The sequence below is a fragment of the Crocodylus siamensis genome, chromosome 2 (genome assembly GCF_052110815.1).
Source record: "Crocodylus siamensis isolate JL-2025a chromosome 2, ASM5211081v1, whole genome shotgun sequence".
Lineage (NCBI taxonomy): Eukaryota > Metazoa > Chordata > Crocodylia > Crocodylidae > Crocodylus > Crocodylus siamensis.
In genome coordinates, this window is record NC_143396.1 from 281,427,391 (window position 1) to 281,445,800 (window position 18,410).

Sequence of the window (18,410 nt, forward strand, 5' to 3'; positions counted from 1 at the left end):
AGTTACATTGTTTTCCAACACAATTGTGCTGCAAAGCAGCAAAGTGGAGCATAAACTACTGTAAGAGAAAGTGGAAACAAGACAAAAGCTTACAATTCTTGGCCTTATCCAGTTGTTATAACACCAGCAGATTTCAGAAGGTACTTTGAATTCTCCTGTCCAACGTGACAAAGAATGATTCCTGTATGAAAAGACCAGTGAGGATTCCTGGCAAGACCCCAGCAAGTACTATGGGCAGCAGAGACACTGCTCCCCACTGACTGTATAGCTGGTTAACTCTGGCTCCCCCTCCCCAAATGCTGTGATAAGCAATTCACACTAACTGTATTACCAGCCCAAATATGTCGGAGCTCTATAATGGACACCACAAAGATACAGTGTCAACTCTGAAGGGCTTGCAATCTAAGGCAGCAGCAAGCAGTAAGAGGAAATATGCTGATTGGCACATGACTGATTTTTTTGGTCTCTGTGTATAAGCTATCCCCCTCTCCAGCCATTATTAGTTCTCTGACAAGTAGTACAAGGGCAGCAGAAGCTAGTTTTCAGAGAGAACTGATTGGGCAATGCAGTCTGCAGGCCAGCTCATGAAGGGCCTCTCTATGTGCAGGGGCAAGAATGGAAGAAAGTGTGGAGACAGATCTGGAAAAAGTAGTGTCACGTTAAAAGCCATGTGACAGGCTGAGAGCCACGGGACTCTTTAGCCTGGAAAAGCGCAGGCTCAGGGGTGATCTGATGGCCACCTATAAGTTTATCAGGGGTGAACACCAGGATCTGGGGGAACGTCTGTTCACCAGAGCGCCCCAAGGGATGACGAGGTTGAACGGTCACAAATTCCTGCAAGACCGTTTCAGGCTGGACATAAGGAAGAATTTCTTTACTGTCCGAGCCCCCAAGGTCTGGAACAGTCTGCCAGCGGAGGTGGTTCAAGCACCTACATTGAACACCTTCAAGAGCAAATTGGATGCTTATCTTGCTGGGATCCTATGACCCCAGCTGACTTCCTGCCCTTTGGGCAGGGGGCTGGACTCGATGATCTCCCGAGGTCCCTTCCAGCCCTAATCTCTATGAAATCTATGAAAGCCTGTTTTTAGCACGGAAAAAGAATGTTCAAACTTCAGTGCAAAGTCCAAGACTAACTCATGAAGCCTTAATGCTTGCAGGGGTAGCACTGCTTCATCCCACTGCATGGAAGGTGGGTAGGTGGAGCTATGCAACTCAGTAAAGTGTTTCTGTCCCTGAACTGTTACAGGTCTACACCACTTCCTGAGCAAGACTGGGCATATAACCAAATATTAAGTCTGCACCTGATCCATGTACACCTGGGTCCAAAAGGTCTTTCAGGAGACATCTTGTTGTGGCCCCAAGCATGCAGCTTGGCAGTCAGGGAGCCTGAACCCAGTGCCTGGGTGGTAATGAGGCATCCATTCCATAGATTTGCATGGCTGGGCCTGGGCAAAGCAGGTGCCAGTAGACAGGGTTTATTTTTCAGCAGTACACCCTTTCTGGCTCAGGAGGGAATTGAAGACATATCTAACTTGGCCAAAAACTGATTGGGCCATGGAGCATGAATTATTCTGTAGCAATCCAGATCAAAGTGCACCGGGGGGGGGGAGAAGATTGAACTAATCGTTTTGGGGATGGAGCTGTTCCAGAAGACAGATGACTTCCATTCCTAGGGTGACCAGCTATGCCTCCTTGACAAGCACTGAAACTTTGCTCTCAAGTTTTTTTAAAATAAAAGACTTTCCCTTCTTTCTAACAGTCTGAGCACAAGGCTTCCATAGACAGGAGACCCTTGAGGCTAATTCAAGACCTGTAAAGAGGGGACTGTATTTCTTCAAGGATAGAAACATATAGATCTCTGCTTTGTCCTTGGAATAAGACGAGAGCATTCTGCATTTGCCCAATAGAATTACTAGGCAAACAGCAAAAGAGAACCATTCAGAAGCTCAGTGGTAAAAAGGACAGACAAAGGCCATTTCTGTAAAACCTATCAATTCTTTGCATCTACAAAGTGACATGACAGCCACTTGTTACAGCCAGTAGACCTGAGATTGAGAAAGGCTTCTGACCCAACAGCTTCTGTTCTCAGAGCTGCAGAGAGAAAATACCGCATCCTAGAAAACAGACCCAATTTTGCAAACACCAATTCAAACATCCTCATTTGTGCTAGAGGGCGGTTCTTGTGTTTGCATGGAAGCTATCTTAAAAATAGCCTGCAATCAGTAGAGCTTTGTTCCTTTTGCTGCACCTAAGCATTTTCTGTGTTCAGTTCTCTTTCACAGTCTCAATCACCCAACCGATCACCCACATAAATCACACACTACCAAGTTGATTTCTGATGCAATGTTCCAGGTCTACAAGAATTAAGGGAACTGATATATATTTTGAGGGTCATATGATTCATCTTTAATACTTAATATAGGGATTGTGCAGTAGTCTGTGTTTTAAAGGGCTTCTGTGCTTAGAAAAGGAGAGTATTAATAAGAAATCTATCCTACTGAATGGGATGAGAAAAATTGGAGGAGAAAAAGATTTTCCTTGGGTGCCAAAAGATTGACAAATATCGCATAGCTGTGCTGAAATCCCACACTGACTTCAGTACATTTTATTTAGTTTCATTTGTTTCAACAGCCATTTTGCAGGGCGGTTTTGGTGAAGGCACAAAGTGTTCCAAAGGTCTCATGATTAATGCCAAAGGGAAGGAAGATTCTAGGTTAGTTGCTCAAACAAAGTAAATACCTGCAAAATTGCAAGGCCTGGTTTGAAATCTGGGAATTTCTTCTTCATTACAGCCACTTGGTTCTTCAGTCTCTCTCTTACTTCTCTGGACAGCAGAAAAAAAAAGCAGCAGAAGTTAATCAACAGACCATTTTCACGAAAGCCCAAGTCAAGAGTTACAAAATATACAAGTGGACAACGTCTGAAATGGGTTTTTCAAAACACACAGATGACTTGGGTGCACAAGTCCAGTGACTCCCAGTAGGATTGGTACACCCCAGTCACTTGGGCATTTTGAAAATTCCACCCAAGATCTTCTAAATCCATTCCCCCTCATGACTATCACATGGCACACAAGGAAAAGCAAACACGCTTTTCTGCATTACTACGTAAAGTACTAAGCCATACTTGCCTACATTTTGCCAACTAGCTTCATTAAAGAGAATAATCAGAGACAATCTAAAGTAAGTGCGAAACAGGGGGTCTCTAAGGGTACATCTTTACTGCAGGATTCACCCACGTGATCAGCATCTGAATTCTGAACAGTAGGTTTAGCCTAGACAAGTGATTCTCAAACAGGATGCCAGGGAACCCTGGGGTGACGTCAGATCCTTTGAAAGATGCCATAAGGTGTAAGGAGATAAATGATGTGTGAGGATGTAAGCAGATAAGTTAGGCTTAGGCTTATCCCTGCCTAGACAATCCTGCACTCCAGTGCCCACCCCCTGTGTCAGAGGTAAGTGCTAGAGGTGCACTGATATATTGGTCCATATAGTATCAGCACTGATAACAGGAAAATTGACATTATTGGCAATCGGCTTTTTTTGGCCAGTGTAGCTGATAATGTCACTGATAAATATCACGTGCATGCGTGCAGCCACAACATGCACGCACCCAGGAATTAAGCCCAGCAGCATGGAGAGCAGTGTCTGGCTGGTAAGTATGTGAAGAGGCAGGGAGGAAGGAAGGGGTATGAGGGCGACATATCAAAGGCCCCACGGTGACAGAGGAAGTGGGGCTGAGGCAGACACTGCCCAGACAGGGCATGGCACAGAACAGAGCTGCAAGCAGCTCATCTGGGGACTGCGGGGGAAAAGGGTCCCTACCATGTGTGCACCCCTGTGGGGGCAAGGGTGGGCTGCCCACTACTGACTTGGGGCTGAGGGTTGCGCTGGTCTCTTCCCAGTGGGGGGCTAGGCCCGGGCTGCACTTGGGGCAGGCGGCGGTGGCACTGGAAGGGTGGGCTATGAGGAATTTTGGGGTGGCTGTAGTCCAGAGAGAGTTAACTTAACCTAAATCCTGGCTTCCCTGTGGGTGCATGTACATGCGCAATTAATGCAAAGCAATAAATTCCAGAGCAGTTTGAGCTGGAATAAACTGCTTCTGGGTGCAGCATCTACATGTGTGCCCAGGACAGCAGCAATTTGAGTCGGGCTGGAGCAGGCCCCCAGCTGGCTGGGCTGACCAGGTACAATTTATGGCCCCAGTCAGCATCTACACATGCATTTCAGCACAGTAAATTACTCTACCCTAAGATGGTACTGTCTTGACGGTACTATCTTATGGCGGAGTTAATTAGTTTCCTGTGCCCTAACACCAGTGCACATGTAGATGGTGACACTTTACTGAGGAACTAATTGGTTTACTCTGCAGTAAAACGCACGTGTAGATGCACCCTGTGTTACCCATGAGTGTAGGCAGACCTAATGTTTAGATACTGATGACAGAACAGATACCTTAGTTACGTATAACTGCCAAGAAAGTGGCTCAGGGCTTCAAATCCTTCATCCAGATACTGGGCAAAGGATTTAACAGTTTTGATTATGAATAATACACCTAATAAATGCGGCGTGTTGCCACTCCACCCTATAGCTACTTCATACCAGAGTTTTCCCATGGGGGGGTGGGCAGGCAGGGGAATCTGTGCGGGCTCCAAACATTTTAGAGCTGAACACAGATAGCCCCATTGCATCCACCTGTCTTAAACCTAGAGCACTGGGCAGATGAGAACTGTTCCTCCCTACGCGACAGGGGTATGAAGAGCCTCCGTCTGTTAATGCTGTGAAGCTCTCAAGACATCGGAATAAGGTAATAAATAAAATTGCCAGTAAGGGATAAGTTGTGACTAAGAGGAACCCTTCTGAATCCCTCAGACGTGGATCCCTTAGCACACATTCAAGACCATTGCTCCACCCTTGCTGTACCAGTCACAGCAGAAAGGGGCAGTCGATCCAATGTGGCTGGGATTTCTCTTGCCTGAGGGATTCCATGAGGTTGTAAACACGCTGGATCCAGCTCTGCGCTGCTCCTCCTCCCCACTCCCTTCCAGACCATCCCACACAGCACTCGTTCTTATGGGGGTTAGGAGACCTGGATTCAATTCCTCTAACAGCTCCTGGGTGAGTCGCTTCCACTTCCTGCATCTCAAGTTTCCCCACCTGGGAGAACAATGCTTACATCTGCTGTATAGGATTTTAAGACCTACACATGCACACACTAAATATGAGCCAAGGATTAGTATTGCAATCTCTTCTTAATTTTATAAAGCAGCTACTTGTCAAAGGACACGCTATGCTACTTACTTTTGTTACAAGAGGAACATGTGATCAGTGCCAGCATATTAGAAAATGCTCTGGAAGCCATGAAGAGACATGAGAAATGGCGAATTAGCGACTCAGTAAAAATACCTCGGCATGACTTTAACTTTACCCACATGGAACAGACCCTCAAAATAACCATGCATACCAATAAAGATAAGCACGAGCTTAAGTACTGTCACGATCAAAGTCTAAGGATATGAACACAAACAAGCTACTATAAGGCAAGTCAGGGTGCATATTTACAGCATGTTTCCTGTCAATTAACTGAGCAATCAGGATGCACGCAGGAATAGCTCACATTCCTACCTTGCCAGGAGCCATGGCTTACACCATCTCATGCTTCTTTCATTTTTCTTAAATAGATTAATTCAGTTTTCTCCCTCCAGCTACATAAGAAAATGAACATAAGAAAACTAAGCAGAGATGGGAGTTCCGACTGTTTCCCAAACCAAAATCTTGCAAGTCGTTTGTTAGGCAGCCATCTAGTGTTCACTAAGAGGAAACTGCTCTGGTTTAGCATCTGACAAAGCAGGCTGTTGCCTATACAAGCTCATGCCTCTCTGAACCAATTAGCCTCCAAGATGCCACCTTGCCTTGCCTTCTGCACTGTTTTAGCTGGGAGAAAAACCACACATATACACACACACTCACACACTGAAGTGCCTTTATAACATGGAAAATGATAGTACAAATTAAGTATAAAAGACCTTTCCTCGCTTCAAGTTTGAGACTTCAATATATGTTAACACATTTTAAAATAATTGTTGGAAGTCAGGTCCTTATTTACTCTACCTTCTGAAAGCAGTATTTTGTGAGCTCTACCACAAAAACATTGTTATCTCCCTATATACTGTCACTTATTTGAAATAAGCACAAAGAGCCCAGATGCCCTGCAATTCTCTCGATACCACATATTCATGCAGGAGTTTTACAATTTGACATGTATGAACTACTCCAAGTATTATTCCACAAGCTCCCTGCCATATTGCATAGAAAGGGTCAAGGGGTCTATACTGAGATATGAAAGCACATGTCTCTAAGCCAGTGATTCTCAGCCAGGCTGCCACAACACCTTCAGTTGCCATGAGATCCTTCTACGGGTGCTATGCTGCGACTCCCTACCTGACAGGGGCATGTAGTAGTCCTACGCGATTCACAAGCTAAAATCAGTTACTACAATTAGATTTCATAGACATTAGGGCTGGAAGGGACCTTGGAAGATCATTGAGTCCAGCCCCCAGCTCCAGGGGCAGGAAGTCAGCTGGGGTCATAGGATCCCAGCAGGATAAACATCCAAATGTCTCTTGAAAGTGTTCAAAGTCACTGCTTGCACCACCTCTGGCAGCAGTCTATTCCAGACCTTGGGGGCTCGGGCAGTAAAGAAGTTCTTCCTTATGTCCAGCCTGAAATGGTCTTGCAGGAGTTTGTGACTGTTCGACCTTGTCATCCCTTGGGGTGCTTCTGGTGAACAGATGTTCCCCCAGATCCTGGTGAGCACCCCTGATAAACTTACAAGTGGCTACCAGATCACCCCTGAGCCTGCGCTTTTCCACACTGAAGAGTCCCGTAGCTCTCAGCAAATCATAAGGTTTGTTTTCCTGACCTCTGATCATGCACGTGGCTCTCCTCTGCACCCTCTCAAGCTTCTCATATGGGAGATTTCCCATATGAATCCATAGCGCCAAAAACATTCTGACCTGCTGGGGTCTTTCGGAGTTCTTTGCGACAGAACTGCTCTATTATTTTTTCCATAATCAAAAAAGTGAAAGCCGACAGCTGGTATTTTCTGAAAGGTGCCTCAAGTCAAAAAAGGTTGCAAACCACTATTCTACGAACACAGCTCCAAAGTTTAAAGGGGATGGCTATATGGTGGTTAGGGGGAGAATTTACAGCAAGCCAGCACCTCATAGGAACTTTTTTCTGAGCTCTTGTACCTCTCAGTAAATAGAGGCAACTTGCCCCTCAAAGAAACAGAGCCCATTGGATAAAGCTCATACAAGCTAAAACAAGTTGTATGAATGCTTGTATGGACAATGGGCAAAACATGCAAGTGCTTATAGTGGTTTTAAAAAGGGTCATTATACTAAGCTGAACAAAAGTCCCATAATGCTTTGTTGTCCATGGTAAGGGATGCAGCTAGTTCTTGTTTTTGCATGACCTGGTACCCTTAACCCTAATAGGTGGCATGCATGCCTGCAAAAGAAAGATAAAGGAGAGAACATCACTCAGTATAGAAATGGATAGCTCCTGGAATAAGAAACTGTCACACCGTCTGTAGGAATTGGGTCCAGAAACAAAGGCCAGGAAATGACTGGATAATCCATACAACAAAAAAGCATCTTGTTCCGTTACAAGATGGAGAGTGCGTGTGTGTACATACATGTGTGCATGCAGATAGAGGGGATTAACTGGAACAGTGCACAACCCCCTATAAAAGGCTAGCACGTAGCCAAGGCAAACCATACATGAAGAGACACAGCTCTGGATCCAGTGAAGACTATAAGAGCAGAATGGGGTGACTGATCATTACCTGATTCTGCTCTGCCAAATGTTATTAGAAACTTAGACACTGAAGGTGATAAACACATTATCCTAAAATTCTCCTAAACAAAGCTATCTTAAATAAGTTTGCAAATAGGAGAAGGGACTTGGCCCACACTCAAACAGGCTGGCTGGCTTGCATTTACCACAGGTAAGAGCACATAGACAGGCAGTTGCTGCGAAGAGCTGATGTGCTGTTAAGTGCATAACCTAGCTTGCTGCAGAGCAACTTGCTCATGTGCTGTGGCATGTCAGGTGCTGATTTCTAACCCCTAAAATCCTGACAGAATAGAGGGCTTGATCGGCCAGGAGGCCTCTTCCACGTGCCAGAACAGAAGAGCTCCGATTGACAGAGGCTGGTCAACACAAAACAGGGAGGAGCGTGTCGGAAGGGGGTTTGTTGGGTACTTACCCAACACTGGTCTGAAAAAGGCTTAGACCTTTGGAGAAGCAAGCCCTGAAACACAAACCTGAATGAATGGCAGGAGGGCACCTGGGTCCAAACAAACTCACCTGAAATGGCTAGACACTGAAAGGCAGGAGTCCAACCTGAGACACTCACTGCAGCTGGAAGTTGAGAGATCAAATATGGACTTGCTGCCATTATTTTTTAAATTGGGATCACTTGACCTGCAATTGAGTTAAATGGTTCACGTGGCCATAACCTTTGATTGCAAACCTTCAAGATGTGCTGGCTTTTCCAAGGAGTGCTATTTGGGGAGGATGAAGTGCAGTATAACCTCGCTATAACAAACCCTGTCGATAATGAACTCCCACTTTTAACAATCCCAACCACAGGAACTCATGTTTTTATCAACATAATGCGGCAAATTGGTAAAGCCTACTACATACAGTAAACACCCTTTTTTAATGAACTGCTCTCGTAGCAGCTGGTTATAACCAGGCTGAACTGCATATTATTTTGCCATAGTACAGTCTCAGGCAGCTTTATAGTGGTGTGAGCTGTGGCTGTTTCTCATACTGTACGGGGTATTCCTTCTTTGCGTCCTGACCAAGTTCCCCTTGTATAAAATGAGGGAATCACTACTTCTGAGATCATAAAGCTCTTGTGAAGATTTGAAAAATCCTGAACCTTTGAAAATAGCGAAGGATCACAAGAGTAGGATGACCCCACACCACCTATCCTAAAGTATCCAGAGGACTAATAACTGTAGCAGTATCAAATGATACCAAGATAAGCTGTTAGGAAGCAAATGTTACATCTCCTTCACTCTGTAGCTATACAAGCCTAGCAAAAGTACTGCAACTCTAACACTGATTGAATCAGGGTCCAGGTTTGGGGATTAAACCCACAGGTATTGCCACAGGATTGTGCAGCTGTAATTTACATCTGAACAGATGATGCCCATGCCCGAGCAGCCACATCCTACCTGTAAAGGATTAAAAGGTACATCTAACCTAGATTCCAAGACAGGGCAAGCCAAACAGCAGCCTACAGAGGACATGCAGTCTGCAAATAGTTCATCATAGCCTGTGGGGTTGGAAATTCTGTGGCAAAGCAAGCGGTGGCAGTGTTAATCCCTGCAGCTGCCAGAGCTGCTGGGATTAAGGCTGCTGCTTGTCCCACTGCAGAAGGGGTGCCTTTTGGCAGCTGGGGAAGTGGCTGCAGTAGGGTCAGTGTGTGGAGGTTAACACCACCACCACTCACTCTACTGCACAGTTTGGATCCAACTCACCAAACAGAACAGGTTGGACAGGCCTGCCTGTAAGGTGATCGGACAGGGGGAAGGAGGAGGAAGAGAAAAATCCAGGATAGAAGGACATCCATTAGGGATTTGTATAGGATAGTTTGGATAGGGAAGATCCTGACTCAGGTAGGGGGCTGGACTAGACCTTCGGAGGTCCTGTACAGGCCAACTTCTCTATAATCCTAAAACTAGGCACCATACAAGCCTAGTTAAAAACAGCTCTCATTTAGGAACACAGACATGCAACCCCAAACAGATCTTGTCAGTTCGACATTTTCCAGGGATATGCCATGGTGCTGCCAGCCATCCAACCAGTGGCCTTTATCTAAAGTCAGTTCTCAGAAGGAGGGAGGAGGACACTCAGCTAAGGGAAGAAACATGGAGCAAGGGGACATAAACCTTATCTGTTCCCAGCTCTACCATTCACTGTCTGATCTTGGGCATGTCATTGTTTCATCATTCTTGTCCCAAGGGGTAGGCTGATTACTTTTAAAAGCCCTAATTGCTACTTAGTTTTGAACAGTTTCAAGGCTGGGGCACACATAAAAGTTTTGCCAATAATGAGGCCACCTACTGGGTCAAGGCAATTATATGAGAAGAAAAAATCTTTTTGCAGGTATATCTTTTCTGCCTGCAAAAGGTGAGTCTACACTTGATGATTTGCTGCTAGGGCAAATAGGTTGATATTACTGCCATTATGTTAGCAAGCAGCCTGGAAACAGTGCTCATTAAGACTTTCTGCCTTGCTTGTTGGGCTCTGAATGATTTAATCTGTCCCAACCCAGGAAGCACAAATGATTTTACCTCTACAGATTAACCAGCTCTTTGGAAGGAAGCAGGTGAAGTAGTCTGAAAAAACAAACAAATCTTTAGAAGACTTCTACACCCCAACCAAAGGGTTGGGAGCTACACTCCTTCAGCAGGAGTTTTAAAAATGCAATTAGAAAGGGAAAAATATATTAAAAAAAATACTCACTGGCACTGATTACAAAAAGTGAGCTACAACAGACCTTCTCAGAAGCTACCTCACTGTTGCCAACAAGGATGGGATCACAAATGCAAACTAGTAGCCAGGAATTTTATCCCCGTCACCTACACCCACTGCCTGTGTTCAGACATGTGCGGACGTTTGGTTCCCCAGGGATAACTAGCGGTGGTGCACCTTGGGCCCCTGCTAGTTGAAGCCAGGGAACACGTCCCATGAGCGCGCTGGCACGCAGCAAGTTGCCCCAGATGGGGTAGGGGCAGCTGGGGCCACTATTGGGTTGGCCACAGCAGCCTTAGCTTTCATAGACATTAGGACAGTAAAGAAGTTCTTCCTTATGTCCAGCCTGAAACGGTCATGGAGGAGTTTGTGACCATTTGACACTGTCATCCCTTGGGGCACTTTGGCAAACAGACATTCCCTCAGATCCTGGTGAGCACCCCTTATGAACTTGTAGGCAGCCACCAGATCACCCCTGAGCCTGCGCTTTTCCAAACTGAAGAGTCTCATAGCTCTCAGCCTCTCATCATAAGGTCTGTTTTCCTGACCTCTGATCATGCACGTGGCTCTCCTCTGGATTCTCTCAAGCTTCTCCACATCCTTTTTGAATTGTGGAGCCCAAAACTGGACGCAGTACTCCAGCTGCGGCCTCACCAAGGCTGAGTACAACAGGAGAATGACATCCTGCGATTTGCCAGAGAAGCATCTATGGATGCAAGCCAGTGTTTTGCTCGCTTTACTAGCTGCAAGAACAGAACAGGATCAGATCACACTGATGGCTCACATTCATCCTGTGGTCAATCATGACCCCCAAGTCCTTTTCGTCTATACTGCTAGCCAGTGTAACACTGCTGAACCTATAAGGATCCTGCAGATTTTTCTTCCCAAGGTGGAGAACCTTGCATTTTTTGGTGTTAAACACCATCAGGTTCTCATTTCCTGAGCCTGTCAAGGTCAGCCTGGGCCACCCTCCTGTCCGCCGGTGTGGACACTTTACCCCAAAGTTTGGTGTTGTTGACAAACTTGGCCAGTCCGTGTCTGATACCAACGTCTACATCATTAATGAAAATGTTGAATAGTACAGGCCCAAGGACAGAGCCTTGAGGAACCCCACTGGTCACTGTGCACCACAACAATTGTCTTCTGTCAACCACCACCCTCTGGGTCCAACCACGGAGTCAATTCCCCAGCCAGCGGATCATGGTGAAGCCAAAGCCGCAGTTGGCCAGTTTTGCTAACAGGTGATCATGGGATACCAGATTGAAGGCTTTTTTAAAGTCAAGATATATGACATCAATCTCTTCTCCCTTGTCCAGGTGATAGATCACCTGGTCATAAAAGGAAATAAGATTGGTCAAGCAAGACCTACCCAGGGGGCCACTGCACAGCCACGCTTATCTGAACGTGACCACTCTGAGCAGCTTTTTCAGAACAGGATCAGAATAAATAAGCGTATGTTTTCAAAAGTGGTTTTGGGCAGATGTGTGAGTCCTACTTTGGAGAAAACTTAAGGGTTTGTCTTTACTGCACTCAAGATATAACTTAAGTTTTGCCCCTAACCAAACTCTCTCTCATACCCAGAAATCTCTAGATCCAGCTAAAGGAACTCAAATGCAAAGTGGCCCACTCTGGGAGGTGGAAGTTGTAGCAAATCCAGATGAGAGATGCTTAAAGTCCTGCCTGTTCACAGCCCAAACCACCAACCAACTTGTCCCAAATACAGTCACATTCTGCGTTAGCAGCAAGGAAGTCTGGACTAGCAGTTACTCAGTATAGTTCCACTGTCATTTCACAATATGGGTGCTCCCCAGGGAGCTAAGGTAATTCAGGTGGGATGACTGGACCTTAGAGCTACAGTGAAGACAAGCCTTATTGATTAACATCAATAGAAAGCTGATTCTCAGAACAAAGACATTTACAGCATAATCATTCCAAGGAAATACACCAATAAACAGACATGGCATTTGGAGCATTACTGTTCCCAGGTATTCTTAAAACAATGCCCTCCCACTCTTGTGAATCAATTATTTATAGCTTAACAATGGTTCTTCTTGTAAACGATTTACTCTTCTGTATCTACAACAAAACCTAGGGATGAACTTGTAACATAACAGTCATACCTAACTAGAAACATTTCGGATCAATGTCTACCACCCCCCCAGGCACCCCACAGTACTTCATACATAGCCCTGGGCATTAAAACCTGTTTTTATTGAGACAGTATTAGCCAGGCACACATTTTTCAAAGGGACTTTCAAGCTAAGGTCACATACACGCCCCACCCCCGCCTCATTTTTGCACTTACTATTCTTTCAGCTGGTGGTTAAAATTATGAAACCTTTTGTCAATTTTTCTTTGAGCATATGCCAGCATTTTGAGAAAAGTGAGTCTCCATGTATACTGTTAGCCTTATCGTCTCCTCAGCTAAGTATCTTTTTTCTCCATGGGAGTGGTTCACACAACAGAAGACAAAATCTCACACTTCTCTCTATTTGACTATGTCAAAAACAAGCCCAGGTGAAGGGAACTAGAGTGCAGGGACAACAGTAACTATTCTTCTGTGATTCTTTGACAGAAACAGACTAGACTGAGTTCATTGTACTGAGGAAATTCCATGAAAAACAGACTTGCCTGGTGTGATTTTGCAGACCTCTGATCATTAACTACATCTGATCCTCCTTATCAGTTAATATTTGACTGACCTATAAACAACACCTTTTTGATAAAAGGATAAAGTAATGACTACAGAAAAAGCAACTAAATAGTCATCCTGCCAGCAGGTCCCTGACTTTCCACAAGTTGTTATAGAAACGTGTTCACTATACATTAGAATGAACCCAGGCAATAAAAGGACTCGCTTTGAAATACCTGAAATGCCTTCCCCCTGCACCATTACGTGCACCCTTTTTATATGGACAGGCCACTAAACTGGACCTTATCTTACATGCTTTTGACTGACTTGAGATACTTCTGTCCCTATACTTTGACCTTAAAGAGCAGAAGCTATTATAGTCTTTTGGCTCAACCTTTTCCTATGGGACCAAAAGGGAAAGAAAAAGGTACAGGACACAAAGTGTCACTTCCCTCAACCTTCTTCTCATATTTAATTTCCAGAAACTTAGGTACAGACTGAAGCTCAAAATGCTCTTTATTGATTTTGCTGCAGTGGTCAAAGAATCTGGCAGGAGCAAGGCAATAAGGAAGGAGAATTATTTCCACATACAGCTGCAATTATTTCCCTAATTCTTCTGCAGAGCTTTTATGCATAAAGACTATTCATAGTGTTCCCACAGGATGCAGCAACAGAAGGGTGCCCACATGGGCACGCAGTGCAGGAGACATGAGGGTGCTTGTGCGAGCATGCAGTGAGGGAACTGTTTATGCACCATGTTGCCCAGGGGCTGTAGCTCACCAAGGTGTGGCCTATGCGGTATGTGGCCCCTGGCTGCTTGGAAGTTAGATGGCCCTGTTTAAACTCTGCAAAAAGGAAGGCTGGCTCTTCATTTTTCGGCATAGTCTGAGAAAACGCTAGTGCCATGGGAGGGCACAGAAGAAAACATATTGCACAAGCAGCTTGTGTGGCATGTGGCCAACTGGGGAGGAGACAGACAGCACAACGGTGGAAGCAGAAAGCAGAGCAGCAGATCATGCAGGGAACACAGGGCAGCAAGCAGAGCAGTAGATTGGGCAGAGGATGGAGATCTGAGTAGCAGTTTGGAAAGATGCAGAGCTAACTTGTGGCACACCTGCCGAAAGACTGACCCTCACCACTAGCTAGATATCTGAGAGATCTGGATTTGGTTCCAGCTCTGCTGCGGATTTCTCATGCAACTTTGGGCAAGTCTTCCTATGCCTCAGTTTCCCTCCTATACTAAAGGACTCATTCATCCTCCCTCCCACTCTTTGTCTGCCTTGTCAAATTAGACTGCAAGCTCTTCAGGGCAGGGATCACCTCTTCCTGGGTATTTATAGAGCACATGGCACAGAAGCGGTCACTGATTTTGAAGGACCAACCCAAGACATTTCAGAGCAATTTTCTGAATAGCCAAGTACCCAAATAAGGCTGAGCCATTGGAGCCTACAAAGGCCCAAACCCCGCTCAGACCCAGGCCCCAATGTCTTACAGCAGAATGGGGGTCACTTCCTACAACTTGATCTCTCAGGGCAGGATCTCAGGGTCCCAAGCTGTCAAACAGGGGCACCCCACATGAATTCTTCTTCTTCTCCTTAGTGCTTCATACAAAGTCTTTCTAGGACTAAGGGAAGGTCTTTAGGTCCTTTGCTCCACATGGATGTTTAGCAACAACAGAAACAAGGGATAAGAGCGGAAAACAACAATACACTACATTTGCATCTCTCCTCTATCCCCCTACTGAAATCTAGGAAGGGTCTAACAGCACCAAACAAATAGAGAAGGGACTTTAAAACCAAGCAGAGATTTCACCATAGTGCCAATATTTCAGTAAATGACTTATCTCAGCATGAAGATACTAACTGGGAGTCAGTCACAAGACACTGGATTAGCATCCAGGTCATGGGTGCAATACAGAATGAAAGCAGGGAAAAAAAAAAAAAAAAGAAGAAACAGGAAGAAAACATTTTTAGAAGGCAACATTGTTATTAAGCAACATTAAAATGAAAAGTTTCAATGCATTTCTAAAGACAGTTAAGAAACAGGTTTTTTTCTCCATGGAGTACTGTCTTGACACTTTTGGCGTTCCCTGCCTTGCACTTCTCCAGGAAGCTGATAATCTATAGCACCATCCTAACTTCCTTTATTACAGGGCTGTTCACAGACTGGAAAAGCCACACTGGCAGCTTGCTTTGCTTGCAGACGTGTGTCCTACTAGATGTCTCCAAAATTATTATTTGGAGAGGTTATTACATGTATGATTTGGTCAGAGCTAGAGACCCCCTACTGTGAGGCAATGGACAGGCATGTTATGGGTACCTGGGTCAGAGTCCATTCCACTTATTGGGCATCTTAGTGGACTTGAGCAGGGTGGAACAGAATTGTACTTAAGCGCCTAAGTCCCTGAAAATCCATTAAAGCAGGGGTCAGCGAGGTGGTGCAGTGGGCAGCAGCTTCCATAGAGCTTAGCTCTGAGTGTGGGCCATATCCAACCCAGCCTGCACCTAGGGTACTTCCAGCTTTTCAAAATAGAAAGGAGGGACATATGCCTGCCTGTCTCTCCCCAACCCGCAACACAGCAGAGCAGAGTCAAGTGGAGCCTGTGGGGGAGGATGTGGGCTACCTTCTGTGGGCTCAAGACTCCCTGCCCTCCCCTGGGGAGCCCCACGCCACTGCTGGCTGGCAGACAGAGAGGGCACCTCACCACTGAGGCACAGCTGGCGTGGGACTTATGGCAGCAGCACGGAGCCTCTTCTCCTGGGGAGAGGGCAGCAGGGCAAGGAACCCTGAACCTGTTCCTTCCCCACCCTGCAAGCAAATCTGGGAGGGCACATGCCCCCCCATGCCCCCTTCCCCTATGCACCACCCTGGCTGGGCAGCGTCCCCAGACCCAGTAGCCCCAACCCCACTCGCTCCCTCACTGTGGGGGCCGTTATCTGCCCCATCCTCTCATAGACTCACCTGCAGGGAGCTGCTCTCCACTGCTGCCTAGCTCTGTTACCAGCATCCCGCTCCCCCCAGTCCCAGGCAGCCCCTTTCAGGCTTGAACTCTGCCAATCCGCAACTGGAAACCCACCATTTCCCATGTCTTCCTGCTGTGAACCACTGCATGATACTGGGGATCCAGGACAAATGCCATCCTGGAGTTATTCAGCCTGGGACCGGGACTTGATGTTTGCATTTTGGGACTCTCCTGCCCAACGAGGGATGAGTGATCACCCTACCTGCACCTCCAAAGCCGAGCCCAGAGCTGAAGCCACTGCTGCTTCTCCCCCGCGCGTGGGGGAGGCTCGAGCATCTCCCCCCATCGCTCTCCCAGAGCGCATAAACCAGCTCCGTGGGCTGGACGCAGCCCAGAGGCCGCATGTTGCCAAACCCTGCATTAAAGTATCTACCTCTGTAACACACCATCCGCTGAGGCGAAGCACTCACCCCGGATCCCACAGTCCCGGGTTTTGACTCCCGCCCAAACAGGCCAGGACCATCATTTCCACTCACAGCCCGAATCATTTCGAATCACGCCCTGCTCCGCTCACCAGGGGAACATGGGCTCCCCACATCTCGGGCTCTCTCCAGACGTCTGATTTTGTCACCTCTGACACTGCGACTCTTGGGGGGGGGTGTCAAAACAAATTAAACCCTTTTCTGGGTTAACAAATGCACTAAGCGAAGGAGCAATCTGATCAGAGACCACCCAGGTTACGATGTTCACGCCCTACTCTTAGGAGCGCCCTCCTAACGCGCACCCTGCCTCTTAACTCGGATTAGCCGGGACGGCCGGGGGGGACAGACGTGACGCGGATTACCCCCGGCTCGAGGCACTCGGGAGCGGGTCCTGCCCCGGGACACCCCGCCCCGCAGCCCCGCGACAGGAGCAGCGAGGCGACCCGGCCCCACGGATACGTACGCGGACACCGCCTTGCCGCTGAGCACCTGGGCCGGGGCCGCGGCCGGGGCCATGGCGACGCCGTTGGGCTGCTGCGCGCGGCGGCTCCTCCACGCGCCGTCTGCCGCTTCCCGCGCAGGCCCCGCCGCTGCAGCGCGCGCCCCGCTCGCCCCGCCCCCTCCGCGGGGGCGGAGCCGCCTGCCCCGGGGCCGGGGCCGCCGGTGTCACGTGATTCCCGCCCGGCGCCGCAGGCAAATCTGGGAGCTTCGTCGGTGCGCCGCCCTGCGGCCCCCGGGGGTTGCCCCTCTCTCCCTCCTGCACCTGAGGCCTAGGCAGCTGTGACTCGGCGGCTCCCGCACTTTATAGCGTCCCGTTCCTCCAAGAATGTGCTGCAGCTGGCCCGCGCAGTGCACTGGCGACATGTCGGGGTGCACGCGAGCCCCTGAGTGTGGCAGTGCCCCCCCTGCAAACAGGCGCTGCCGACACTGCGGGCCGCCGCCGCTCGCCACCCGCGCCTCGCTGCCAACACTGCCACCGGCATCTGCAGGCGGGCCATAATCACCGCGGGATGCCGCTGCTGCTGCTGGCGGCATCCGTGGGAGCTCCCCGCCGGGCGCCGCCGCGCTCCCACCCCCCACGCCACCTGCGGGAGCTCCCCACCAGCCACTGCCACGCTCCCACCCCCCACGCCACCTGCGGGAGCTCCCCACCAGCCACCACCGCGCTCCTGTCACCGCCACCACCTGCGGGAGCTCCCCACCAGCCACCGCCACGCTCCTGTCACCCGCCACCACCCGTGGGAGCTCCCCGCCGGCCACCGCCACACTCCTGTCACCGCCACCACCCGTGGGAGCTCCCCACCTGCCACTGCCACGCTCCCACCCCCGACGCCACCTGCGGGAGCTTCCCACCAGCCACCACCGCGCTCCCACCCACGACGCCACCTGCGGGAGCTCCCCGCCGGCCACTGCCACGCTCCCACCCCCGACGCCACCTGCAGGAGCTCCCCACCAGCCACCGCCGCGCTCCCACCCCCGATGCCACCTGCGGTAGCTCCCCACCAGCCACTGCCACGCTCCCACCCCCCAACGCCACCTGCGGGAGCTCCCCACCAGCCACTGCCACGCTCCTGTCACCACCATCAGCTGTGGGAGCTCCCCACCAGCCACTGCCACGCTCCTGTCACCGCCACCAGCTGTGGGAGCTCCCCGCCGGCCACCGCCACGCTCCTGTCACCGCCACCACCTGCGGGAGCTCCCCGCCGGCACCGCCACGCTCCCACCCCCGACGCCACCTGTGGGAGCTCCCTGCCTGCCACCGCCACGCTCCTGTCACC

At 48.6% G+C, this 18,410-nt stretch overlaps 1 protein-coding gene across 2 annotated transcripts in view; it reads right to left on the reverse strand.

Moving 5' to 3' along the window:
* MTHFD1 (methylenetetrahydrofolate dehydrogenase, cyclohydrolase and formyltetrahydrofolate synthetase 1) overlaps positions 1–17,253 on the reverse strand; it is a 73,674-nt gene extending 56,421 nt beyond the window's left edge. Inside the window, exons 1-2 of one of the 2 annotated variants that reach the window (XM_090034204.1) lie at positions 17,096–17,253; positions 2,743–2,827 (exon numbers count right to left, since the gene is read on the reverse strand). In XM_090034204.1, the coding sequence (XP_089890330.1) occupies positions 2,743–2,827; positions 17,096–17,148 (138 nt within the window). In that variant the 5' untranslated portion in view covers positions 17,149–17,253. Of the gene's footprint in view, positions 1–2,742; positions 2,828–5,627; positions 5,765–17,095 lie in introns of those variants that run through there. The other variant, XM_090034205.1, reaches the window with a different exon arrangement.
* Between the last annotated feature and the right edge of the window lie 1,157 nt (positions 17,254–18,410).